Source organism: Sinohyriopsis cumingii, unplaced genomic scaffold (genome assembly GCF_028554795.1).
Source record: "Sinohyriopsis cumingii isolate HCF-2022 unplaced genomic scaffold, ASM2855479v2 utg002464l, whole genome shotgun sequence".
Classification (NCBI taxonomy): Eukaryota; Metazoa; Mollusca; class Bivalvia; order Unionida; family Unionidae; genus Sinohyriopsis; species Sinohyriopsis cumingii.
The window spans coordinates 62,212-75,767 of NW_028316218.1; the positions used below are offsets into that span (position 1 = coordinate 62,212).

At 35.6% G+C, this 13,556-nt stretch overlaps 1 protein-coding gene across 1 annotated transcript in view; it reads left to right on the forward strand.

The window, feature by feature from the left end:
* Positions 1 to 486: 486 nt before the first annotated feature.
* Positions 487 to 13,556, forward strand: part of LOC149770714 (E3 ubiquitin-protein ligase TRIM45-like) — a gene marked incomplete at its 3' end in the record, with an annotated part of 40,679 nt that continues 27,609 nt past the window's right edge. Inside the window, exons 1-2 of the mRNA XM_089949204.1 lie at positions 487 to 1,966; positions 8,825 to 8,848. Of these exons, the coding sequence (XP_089805330.1) occupies positions 932 to 1,966; positions 8,825 to 8,848 (1,059 nt within the window). The remainder of the gene's footprint in view (positions 1,967 to 8,824; positions 8,849 to 13,556) is intronic.

A 13,556-nucleotide genomic window follows, 5' to 3' on the forward strand; every position in this document is an offset into this window, starting at 1 on the left:
CCACGACTGTACTTAACTGACTTTGCTGAGACAAATGTAAGTTTGCACTCAGTATGATAACTGGCCAAGGTTGTGAAACATAGCTGTACTTCAGATTGTGGAGCTTAGAATTGTGAAATAATTGAATCAGAGGGTTCTGATCATCAAAGGATATTTGTGGCAAAATTTAAAACTAAACTCCCACCCACACATACCCCAAAAAGCCCCCCCCCAAACTACCCACCCCCCAAAAAAACAAAAATAAAAAAATAACAAGAACAACACCCCCATAAGGACCTCCCAAACAAAAACAAAGCAACAAAAAAAAAACACAAAAAACAAAGTAAAAACAAACCATATCTGTACATATATTTGGTACTCAGATCGATGAAATGTATCAAAAGTCGCTTAGATCTTCATTTATTGAAAAGTCAAACGTCGTCACATCATCTCACGGAATTTGTTTCCTATATCACTGAACAACATGACTCCGAAATAAATGCATAATGATGATCAGTGAAATCAACCTAGAACCAATCATGCCTATGCACGACTTATGGAGAAGTGGTATATTATGATACACAGAACATGCAATATACTACACAACATCACTAAATGTCTCCGCCTGCTTGGACTTGACTTAATTTGAGTACATTTACAATTTGGTATGTTTTTTGACGTTAATACGTTTTTCGGTGAGTATTTTTTGTCTTGTTAACTTTTCACCCTAAGTACTCTTGCCTGTAAAGGCCGTCATCTTGATCTGATCATCGCTCGGTCATATCCTTAAGGTAGTTGTTTCAAAACCTGACTTAAAATGGCCCGAGCTAGGGAGCAATCATTGAACGTATGACAATCACTGAACACTTTCATCCAACAGGTGGCGCTAACACGTCTGCTTGCTATACAAGTATCTCCTTGTTGGAGGAACAAAACGAAAGTGCCTTCGAAAATGGCAGCAAGTCGACAGGAATGCAGTATTTGCATGGATAGTTTTAAGAATCCGAAGCTAATCTCGTGTCACCACAGCTTTTGTTACAAGTGTCTGGAAGATTATGTACAGGTTAACCTTCACAATGGTCAGTTTAATTGCCCCATATGCAGAACAAGTGTAAATTTACCGAAATGTGGGATTTCGGGATTTCAAAATAATTTTTACATCGATACGGATTCGAGTGAGAAATTCCCATGTGAGATTTGTGGTCCGAAAAACATTGCATGCAGTAGATGTTTGGACTGCGAGGAGAATTTGTGTCAAACATGTTGCTATGTCCACGAAAAATCGAAACTTAGTAGGCATCACAAAATATGTGATTTGGGAACTCTGGATTCTGAAACGAAAGGTAAAATCCGACAACGTGTGTTCTGTGATCAACATCCAGAAGAGGAAATTAAGCTTGTTTGCCAAGATTGTAAAGTGCCTATTTGTTTCATGTGCAAAGTGATTAAGCACGACACACATCCGACAAAATCCGTAGCTGATGTTGCAGCCGAAGTGAAAAAGACCCTTGATACGAAATTGAATCAATGTTCAGACAGGCTGAGTCGTATCAAGGCTTCCACAGCAAAAGGAGAGGAGCTTGGTAGGAGCATTAATGATGCTGAGCGGGAGGAATTAAAAGCAGTTGACGACCAGTGTGTACAACTGCACAAAGCAATTGACCAAGAAGCTGCAAAATTTAAAGACAAAATCAAAAATGTGTATCACCTCCTTAGAGAGCAAAACGAAGTTTTCAGAAGATATATGCAGGAAGAATTCAGCTCGTGTTCTAACACCAGGGACAATGCACAAAAGCTAAGAGATCAGGGGACAGACATCGAGATTGTAAGTAAAGGTCCTGATATTGAACAAATACTTTCTGCAGCAATATTAAAGACTGAAACAACACCCACCATACGTCTGGATAACAAATTGTTTTCGCCAGCCAAAATCATTGAAAATAAACTGATTCCCTTGATTGGCATCTTGCAAGATTCCACTGACGCCGTAAGTATCAGTACTCGTAAATTTCAGTCACAATGTGCTAAATAATTTTAAGTCTTTTCTCTTACGTTTTACTAAATAAGCAATGATTGCAGTCTCAATAGATTAAAAACCAAACATCTTCTTACAATGAGTTGTTGTGTATATATTTTTGAACTTCGTTGATGAAGTCTGAACTTTACTATGCCATACATTAGGCTCAGCGTACAAGACGGTTAGCAACATAAGATTTAATTGTATATTCTGCGATATTTACGTTTTAGGAAATAATATAAACGGTATCCAGATTTCCGTATGTTTGTCAATAAAATTACAATGAATGTTGACGCAGATTCCTTAGTTCACGTTAACTACAAAGCGCAAACTAATTAAAGGAAATACATAATTTGGTGTTGTTATCGATTTTACTCCACAAGCTTGGACAGTATTTGGAAATGAGCCATACATGATTGCCCTCGCGTTTACATGTTTAGCCGATACTGTTACATGAAGACAATTTGGAATTTAATATCGCAAACAAAACGTCAAAAGCCTTAGCATGTACGACCATATACTGGAATAGATTCTATCTATAGTGCATTTACTAAACATCAATGCGCTGAGTTTGTTTTGAGTAAGCTATTTAGAAAAGGTGACATCATTTATTGAGATAATGGTCTGGTTATGGGTCACAACTAATATACAGTAATACAAGAGTGAAGATTTCGAACCATACACTCTGCTTTGACTATGTAAGGCCATTACCGCCATAAGTGCGTAATTGTATTTTAATTTTATGCTCGTGTTTTCTATTATTGTATGTTGCTTCTTCTATCTTGCACGATTCAGTTTTGTATTATCTATCATTCTAGATTGTGTCATTACATCTGCCAATATTTATTACAGAACATGTTAAGTGTATGAATACAATACAAAAATCGTTTCTTCAGATTCCACATGAGTGATTTTGTGTGCATTTTTAATTACACGTAGTAACATTTTTAATTGTTTCTTTCCAGCTTAAATTTTTTTCGGTGCTATTGAAATATTTCAGTTTATAAAACTCTGTTAAGTATGAAACTGGTATGCCCCATTATGATAACAGAAGGCGCAGTGATAGATGAATGAAACAGATTGGATTAGCTCTTGATCATTTTAGTCCAGTCGTGAAATAATCTCGGATGTTGTTGTAGAAATACACATCACTTTGATGTTTTTTGTTGTCCTACCCCCCGTCCCTGGCGAAGTGCACCATAATTGTTACAACAGCAAGCATACATTGTTCTGACTGATTTTGCATCTTTCTACCGCCATGTTATTCCATTTGAACGACTAATTATATCCGAAGTTTATATTCCTACTTGAAGAAAAAGTTCCGATAGGAATGAAACTAGGGACGCGGGTTAAGTAATGTTCATTTTAATCACGGAGCACTGAACTGTGGATAATTGCTTTCTTCTTCTAGAGATTTATATTTAATAATTATGTGAATGGTCCTACCAAATGATACAAATTGTCAAGAAACCAAACTTCACCCTCTCCTTTCGTAAGAAGATCTTGTGTAATATCCGGTTGTATTATTTATGATATCTTGTTTATTATATTAAACATTCATTTGTCTAAATTAATGATCATACCGCAAGTTAGCTAGAGGTTGAATTGAAACACTCTCCAAAATCATTTAAGTGTTCCACCATCAACTCTTTCTCTCTCTCTCTCTCTCTCTCTCTCACACACACACACACACACACACACACACACACACGCACACACACACACACACACACACATTGTGGCCTTTCGATATAAATGTATATACAATCAGTCAAATATATTAGCAGGACAGACCCATCCTGAAATAAATGGACACCATGACTTTAGTACTGAGTAAAAACATTTGATGCATTGTTTGGTCCGAAACGTACGAGTTTATTGCGATACGTTTGGCGAGATTTTAACTTCTTGTACTCATACAGCCATATAACTTAATGCACTCATACAAACATCTAGCTTAATGTTCGCATGCAGTTTTCTAACTACATGTACTCATTCAACCATTTAACTTCATGTACTCATACGGCTATTTAACTTCATGTATTAATACGGCCATTTAACTGCATGCACTTGTACAGCCCTTTACCTTCATGCATTAATGCAGCTTTTTTAACTTCAAACCGCTCCGGTGGCCTAGTGGTTAGGGCGTCCGCCTCGGATGCGGCAGGTCGTGGGTGAGATCCCCGTTCAAGTCATACCATAGACTTACAAAAATGGTACAAGCAGCTGCCTCGCTTGGTGTTCAGCATTAAGAGGTTAGTGCTAGGACTGGTCGACCTGGTGTCAGGATAATGTGATTGGGTGGGACATCATGCTACATGTCTGCGGCATGATGCCTCAGTGCTAGGCATCACTATAAACTACCACAGTGCAGACATCGTAGCGATATGACTGAAACATTGTTAAAGCTACGTTAAAAATCCAAATCACACACCAAAATAACATTTTAACTTTAAGTATTCATACAGGCATTTAACTTCAAGTATTCATACAGGCATTTAACTTCAAGTACTCATACAGGCATTTAACTTTAAGTATTCATACAGGCATTTAACTTCAAGTATTCATACAGACATTTAACTTCAAGTATTTAAATTCAAGTATTCATACAGGCATTTAAATTCAAGTACTCATACAGGCATTTAACTTAAAGTATTCATACAGGCATTTAAATTAAAGTACTCATACAACATTTAAATTCAAGTATTCATACAGTCATTTAACTTCAAGTATTCATACAGGCATTTAACTTCATGTATTCATACAGGCATTTAACTTTAAGTATTCATACAGGCATTTAACTTCAAGTATTCATACAGGCATTTAACTTCAAGTATTTATACAGGCATTTAAATTAAAGTACTCTTACAGGCATTTAACTTCAAGTATTCATACAGGCATTTAATTTCAAGTACTCTTACAGGCATTTACTTAAAGTACTCTTACAGCTTTTAATGTTCATGTACTAATAAAGTCATTTAACTTCATGTAGTCATACAGCCTTTAAATTCGTGTACTCATGCAGCTTTTTAAGTTCATGTACTCATACAGCCAATAAATGTAATGCACGCATGCGCATTATGTCATTCGTTTCAAACCAAACAATTCATTCTTAACAAGGGTAATTTCACAAGAGGCCATCACGTGATATGAAATATGTCTATGCCTCCATAATGTTTAATCGGATTAAAAGAAAACATCATCTTATTACTTTTAATTTTTTTTGTACAGCTATAAAATAAAACTAAACTAAAGCCTATATTTTATATTTAGTAATACAGTTTTCTTAAAGCATACACAATCACTTAGCCCCTAGCCCCACCCCACCCCTCCCAATTAAACAGAAAAAAAAATCCCAAATTATTACTGACAGTACTGTTTTGTTAACGAAGTTCCATCTTTCAAAACCTTTCACAAAATAATGTGCAAAAGATAAACAGTTTCAGTGAGGAATGTTTCCGTCTTAATTACCTCACAAAACCGGGATCTTACACTAAAAGATGAAATATTTTAAAGTAATTGCTTGAAAATGAGTGGGAAATAATGGGGGTCGAACGGCTGTTGTGATGTTGCATCCAGGTATAACGACTTGTTAAACAATGGCAGCGAATCAAAACACTATATTTATGTTATAATTGCGGTCTACATGAAATGCTCAAATTACTAAAGTTAAAATAAATTAAATTAAATGAACTACCGTATACGGTTAGCTTCAAAATATGGTTGTCTGTGAAGGTATATCTTAGCTTTAAAAAATCATTCAAAGCAGTGTTTTGCTTTTCATTTTGTTTTTGCAAGAAAATGCAATTTAGTTATGGTTTGTGGGTTCAATAGGGGATCCGTGGCTATTTCTTCCATGCTTATATTCCGCAATATAATGGATAAGTTCGTTTCTTTATCTGGATTTAAGACGTTTATCGGCAGCTATAGCCATAATTATACGCATGTATTTTATATTACTATATGATGCATATTCTATTCTTCACTTTTATATTCTGCATTTTATATAAAATATAATATGCAGCACGGAACTAATATAAAATGCACTAAGATAATGTCGGATCGAATATTCATCATATCATAATAGAAAATGCATACACATAAATAAAATACACGAATGCAATTATGGCAGTAATTGTCCTCCATAACTCCCAAGTACGACTAAATTTAACTTCAAGTATTCATACAGGCATTTAAATTAAAGTACTCTTACAGGCATTTAACTTCAATGGGGGTATGTGAGAAAGCTTGCTAGTGGAATTTCTTGGGCCGGTGGATCTTAAAGGATTTTTTCCGTAGTTCTTCCTGCACCAGTTATACTTGCCGCCATGTATAGCCTATATTTCACTGAGGAATGGCGTTAACCCAGAGCAAGAACAACAACATCAAAATAAAAGTTATTTACTTTGTCTTTCAAGAAAAGGTTATGAAGCGGGTAATTTTTATATTTAAAATACTTACGTATTACTCAGCACATTAGTTATGTCGTGATAAACTTAATGATTTTGCTCTTAAAGATGAGACATAAACACCATGCCGCAGACATATAACGTCATGGCCCACCCATTTACATTATCCTGACCAGTCCTAACACTAACCTCTTCATGCTGAGCGTCTAGCGAGGTAGCTGCTGGTACCATTTTTATAAGTCTTTGTTATGATTCGGCGGGGGTTCGAACCCGCGACCTCCCGAATCCGAGGCGGACGCTCTAAGCACTAGGCAACCGGACCCGTCGTCAAGATTGTTAAATCGTTTATATCGTTTATATCATTTTATTTTTATTTAATCATTGGCATTTTCAAAGTGGAACTGATTTCAATTTGTTTATCCCTTAATGCTTCGGTACGGAAAACGTTCACTTAAATTTTAATCGAAAGTCTGCCAAATGATAGGAATATATCTTAGCAGATATGTGATTGTATTTGCATTAGTGCATTTGATTTTGATATTGTGCTTTTAGCTACCATTGGACTTGGTGTCCTACGTTAGTTGCATCAATATCGTTGTATTTATACATCGATTTTTCTTCAATATTTAAATGAAGTCGAATTAACAGATGTCATCCATCTTGAATTTACGGTTATTATACATTTGATGTTTATTCATTATTTCGGTGGGGATAGCACAACGAATTCGGGTCAGAATCATGCCATTGTGAATAAGCAATATCAGCCATTTATACAAGACAAATTATGCAATTATTACAGATATATTTCATCAAGATATACTACATATTTTGGCATTAGTAATGGTTCATTGGATTCAGCCAGTATATAGATAGTTAAATAAATAGACAGACAACGCGCTTATGTGCACCCGACTATGGTTGACATCTTGTTTTGTCATAAAAATCATCACGTTTTATACTTATCCACGCCGATAATTATAGCATTTAAGTCCATGCTCCATATATAGGAACATGAATCAATCAGCTTTGACAAAAATGATGCAGTTGACGTTGCCTAACACTTCCGAAGAAGTGTATTCATATTGGTCTGAAATACCCATAGTGTAAGATTTGCTAATCCGATTCTCGTTATCGTTCGAAAATGTACACACCAGCACAGACACAAAAACACTTTTCATCATTATTTTGTATAACAAAATGAAACACACACTGCCAGTTTATACAAATCTAGTAAAATAGCATTTTTCCGTCCTATGACCTTGCTTGATCCACGTTTTTCGTTTCTTTTTCAAATTACATCGATTGACGAAAATAATATTTTATTATCTAATGCAGAGAGAACGGTTCTTACAATCTCATAGTGTAAGGTGAACTGTTATGAAAAGTGCAAGTTTCTTATTTTCCTTTCTTCTAATATTCAAATATCAACAAAGGATTATCTGCTGGAAGACGTATCAAGTGTGCAATGTGCATTTAATTAGGACAGTGTCGTCTTTGCATAATGTACTACCTATTCCTTTTCCTTGATGAAAACAGTGAGGAAACCTGATAAGATTTTCTAATCATATTATCTTGGTCTTTCAAGAATGTCCACACCAGTACATACACAAAACACATTTGTATCATTTGTGTGTAAGAAATAAACATACATTGCCAATTTATACCAATGTACTGAACTATCATTTTGGATATACTGTACTGTAGAGAGAGAGAGAGAGAGAGAGAGAGATGTTCTGCAGGCATTTGTGCAACAAAAAAACTCTTTAATTATACAAATTAGTCAAATACTCAGGAAAGAGCATGGATTTGGAAAAAGAATGACAGATAATGTCTTCGAAAGAATAAGCAGATGAGTATGTTTGAAAACGCTATACTTTTCTGAAATAAAACAATATTGGTTTTGTTTGCCAACTTTCCTGATCACACATTACCGCATCCGCGGTACGTTTTACTTATACCAGTCCACACGACAATTGAGAGATGAGTGACTTCATAATTATACACACAGTTTGAGGACAAATGCAGTGAGACAATAATAAAACAAGAACTTCAGAGAGGCAGTGTATATTTGATGATAGGCTGTCTGCCGTTTAATTTGTTGTTGGAATTAGCAGCGCACTTTACTTTTTGCCTACATTTATATATTACCAAACTGATGAAACATTGCAGGATAAAGAAAGGAAAGAAAAGTTGCTATTCAAAGATTTACATACGAGGCAATGCGTACACTATATTATTTCAAACGACAACTATTTCGGATTTCTTTGTTTCATGTAATGACTTACACTGTGTATTTTGCCCTGTATTTCCATTTACGAGTATGACGAATTTGTGTATGCGTGTCCTCTCCCTTTCTGGAGAGCATATTATAGGGATTGAGATCATCTTCTCTAATATCAGACTTATTCTTTTCTTTCAGAAAGAAAGAGAGAAAAAAGAAAGAGTAAGTAAAAAAGAAAGATACTCTGCGTACATAAGCACAAATCATGTATTACTTGCATTTATTATGTGATGTCTGAGACGAATATATTTATGAAAAGTAATTATTATCCAAAATTTTTATTCATACCCTTGTCATATTGGTTCTATATCGCGCATTTATTGCTCTTGTGGGAAAAAGAAATAACGTCCTTCTTTTAGCAAATCCGTACAAACCGACACTTGTATTGGCTAATTAATTATACCTTTGTTTCATGATGTGAATATTATAGTTCTACATTGACCAACTAGCTGTCCATTGTGTTAAATTATTGACTGCCCCGCCTTGAACTTTACAAGCCTTGACATGATAATTAGTTGCACTTTTCTAAATATATACTATGATTAACATTGTTTTGTTATATCTCACATTGTCTAAAATTTACTTCATTAAATAGATAGTAAATAGTGTCTAAAACTCTGCACATAACATTATCGAATATATACATTCTACACCTTCCGTTTCAAAGCAACATTTGTTATATTTAAATGTCCGCTTGATTTTCCACTGAAAATATGACGGAGGCAGTACAAATGGCGTAACTATGTTTCAAAATAGCCGCCAAATCTCAAATTCGTGACCATACTTACTCTATATTGGTAAATTTTCTAAAGTGTATTTGGTTTCATTGGTATTAAATAGTGTTTGAAACACTCTTCTGAACAATGTAAAATATATACATTCTAACCATTATCTTTGATGGCAACGTATGTTAGATCTAAATGTATGTTTAATTTCTCGCTGAAAATATATCGTTTGTAGTCCAAAATATGTGCGTTAGCTCTGTTATTTCGCCTGTAAGCACAATGAGTTTGTTGCTGCTACTCCTTCTAAAATATTAAATAACGGATATCATTAACATTCTTGTAAAACCCGCTCCTCCTGAATGGATGGTCATTTGAAATTAAGTTTGTCCTAGCGATGCCATTCAGGCATCGAATCTTCCTGTCATGGTGGTGATCTTGAAAACCTTGTTATCAATATTTTTCCTGAATCAGTGATTTTATCAGCATAGCGATTTCGCCGAAATACTAATGTTGATGTTTATTTGGTTTTAAATTAAAAAAGTGCCCACGCTGCTGGTAATATGTTTGCTAACTGGCATCTTGTCAAGCTTCGCATAACTACGTATTCCTCATGACTGTTCAAGTCTAAATTGTGCTTTCGTTCAAATCCTTCTTACAATGTATAGTATATACGTACTAACTAGAAATGTTGTTAATCTTATATGATGTATGGCACAATGGCATCCATCTTGAACGTCTTGTCATTGCTGTTGTTACGACTCTAGATCTTTAACTAAATAGAGTAAACAATTTAAACAAGAAATTACAAAGACATTTCATATATCTAGATTACAAATGTGAATATTCCAAACAGACATTGTTGTGATTTATATTCCAAATAATTTCAAATGTCCTATCATAATTTCAAAAGTAAATAATGGTTTGGAATGATTTCAAAAGTCTTGAATGTGTTGATGTACCAGTAGTCCGCAAAGTGATGACGTACAATGCATTAAATGTGCTGAAGTTCCAGTAGTATTAATGTGCTTTTGTACCACAATGACACAATCAAGTATGTATTTTAATGAGCCGCTTAGATTGCCTATAATATAAATGGGGTTGTTGTTGATGAAGTCGTTACCGTCACTCTCGCGAATATATGGTTGAAATCCATTGGATGTGGGCCGACGTCTGTTCGGATTAGCGTCCATCTCAAGTTTGAGTAGATCATATTTGCTCTTCCGGTGATAACATCCTTCATAAATTGTCGTTAGGTTGGTGCGCTATCTTCAACCAACCACGACTACAGTTATCACTAGATAAGTACAACGAACTTCAATAACAAGATTACTTGACATGAATTTCAACGTGGGTCATATTACTTAAATGTTTGTCAGATCCAAGGAGAGGTTTTCTATAGTGTCTGTGTTTATTATGCAACGAATCAATGTCGCATAACACACCAACAGGGTTTACCCAAGTGATATTATCGTAGCGGCACAGAGTATGGTATTGAAACGATATGATTACAAAATCACTTCGTCGTCAGATAATTTACAGGCACCCACCGCTGTCATATTTTTACAAGTATATTCCCGATACGTTCCCTGGACGAAGCCATTCTGTACATTAGTACGTGCCGCTAATATAATACGCTTATCATCCATGGTCTTCTTGTCACTCAACAGTTCGCGTCGAACTCAGTCATTGTGTTTACATATATAATACTTTAGTGACCATATGTATGACTACCGTGAACATTACCTTGATATGTGTTGGCGCCATTATCCACAACTCGAGAAAATCAGTCATATTCATACATATCCAATAGGGAGAGCGGTTCTAATTATAATTTTCCGCGTAATTATTTTGTTCTAAATATTGTCAAGTCGCCTAATATAGTCTTGCAAAAAAGGAAAACAAACAATGTAACAAAATAACACCAAAACCACATTAGTTTCACGTATTTCTTTATCGAACGAAATTGATCTTTATAGTTAAATATAACCAAGAATGATGTTTGTTCTCGAAACAATTAGGACACATGGTTGCCTTTTGTGTAAATATCGACACACTGATTTTTGAGTATATTGACATAAATGTCAGCAACGAGATTACATTACGATTGACATGAATCTTAGAAAGATTATGTTCATTATTATTTCTGTGGGATCGGCAATATTAGACATTTAACTTTTTTCTAAATGTGGCAGAATTTCAATGATTTGTATCCATTTCATGTATCAGCGGTCCTGCAGCGTGTCTTTAGCGATTTATATTACCAGTCGTGCAAATGATACTTATTTATCAAATTGTCCTTGAAAATATTACACCAAATTCACTTTCGCCGGAATATGACTGAACAATCACCTTGGCTCTCTCCATGCTGTAACGACTAAACTATGTAACTTTGTAATGTTTTATTGTTATTTATTAATCAGGAGATTAATCGGTTCAGTGGGGAGTCCGTATGTCCCTGAAGCCAGGTCTCCGCTAGTAGATGAGTGGATCACTCGTAAGGATCTTACGTCAGGATATTCTAAAGGGATCTAGGTGCATTGCTGATTATGCCAATTTTAACAAATGATATACGATTAAGTGAATTTTTTGGATAAACACACACATGGCAGAAATAGCAAAATCTCAGTGTATAACAGAACATCCCACGCCTGAAGTGCACATATTCCAAAAGGACCTCAAAGAGGACATTGCCAAGTACAAATATGTGGATACACAGCATGTATACGATCCAGCAAAAGCCACACCAAAGTTTTGACGTGGAGGAAAAGGAAACAAAAGTTGTTCAGTACATTTCAATGGTATAGTTTACTGTCAATTGCATCTGCATCTAATAATACACGTTTTACAAATGCTGCACGGTTATAAAAATACGGTCTCCTATACAAAGTAAAATATATTAACTGGATGAAACAGACTTAATCGCGACACTGAAAACTGTACTTTGGGAATTTCTGCAAAATGTGGTACAGATATCAACGTGAATTTATATGTCATAGCCAGATAGGGGAACAGTTGTAGATAACTGTGTTCGAAAGCAGAAAACCACTGTTAATGTATGGAAAACCACACGCAATGTCAGGCCGTCGTAGAAGAGTTTTACGAGTTGTATCCCGAGGAATACGACACTACAACAACGCACAAACACGCATTCACCACAAGATTATTTATCTCAAATAATGCCATACCTGATCCCGTGAATATATCAGGATTTGTCGACGACACAATCACAGCTGATGCTGATTTTAAGTTGTCTTGTAGGGCTGTTTATAATTTATTGAACGGATGAGTGCAGATATTCCCACAGATAAAACAACCGAACTTGAAAACCGTGGATCGAGTCTTGAGGAAATGCAAGTAGTACGACATTAAATAAGTTCCCTATAGAAGAAAGTGCAGATATCGAACACGTTTGAGCAGGCGTAATTCTGCTACATGACAAATTAGCAGAAAGATATGTCATTTATTATGAGACTTATGGAGCCATATTGCGACAATATTTCGTTCCCGGGACTATATTTCTCAGAGGGAATAGCGGTTGTCAGTTTATATCTACCTAGAAGGTAATAGGCATTATAGCCGTGAGATGTATCATCTAAAAATGGCATCAGCCACAAAATGAATCACTAAGTAACCAGCACTACCTGTCCATTCCTCGGCACCAACAATTTCATCCAAAGTACCTGTACCACCTGCACCTGCATCATCAGCAATTGCATCGTCTGCGTGGGAAATCGTTCAGTGGTGGATAAACATACTCTTACTCTGCTTGTTAAAATGTGTGGCTGCTTCGAGAGGTTGTCTGGGTATAATTTGAGCTATGGTGTGAAATTTGTTAAAATGGCCGCTGAGGCTGTCGGAATAGTTGCCTGTAATGCAGTAGTGGCGTTAATCATACCGATATCAGCAGGCTAAACCACGTGTAAATTATAACGAGATAAACCACGACGACGATGACAACAAATATGGTTTATGTACCAATGAGGTTGCAGCGATTAGTTGTCGTGTAGTATTCAATCTAATCAAGATTACGTTGCGCAGTATGTACACGTTCCTGAAGTAAGGTCCTATTCGATTGTCTTAGCGGCGGCTTCCCTTTGTCAGCCAACGTTGGTAAATTTGTATGCAGCTACGCGTTGGCCGCATCG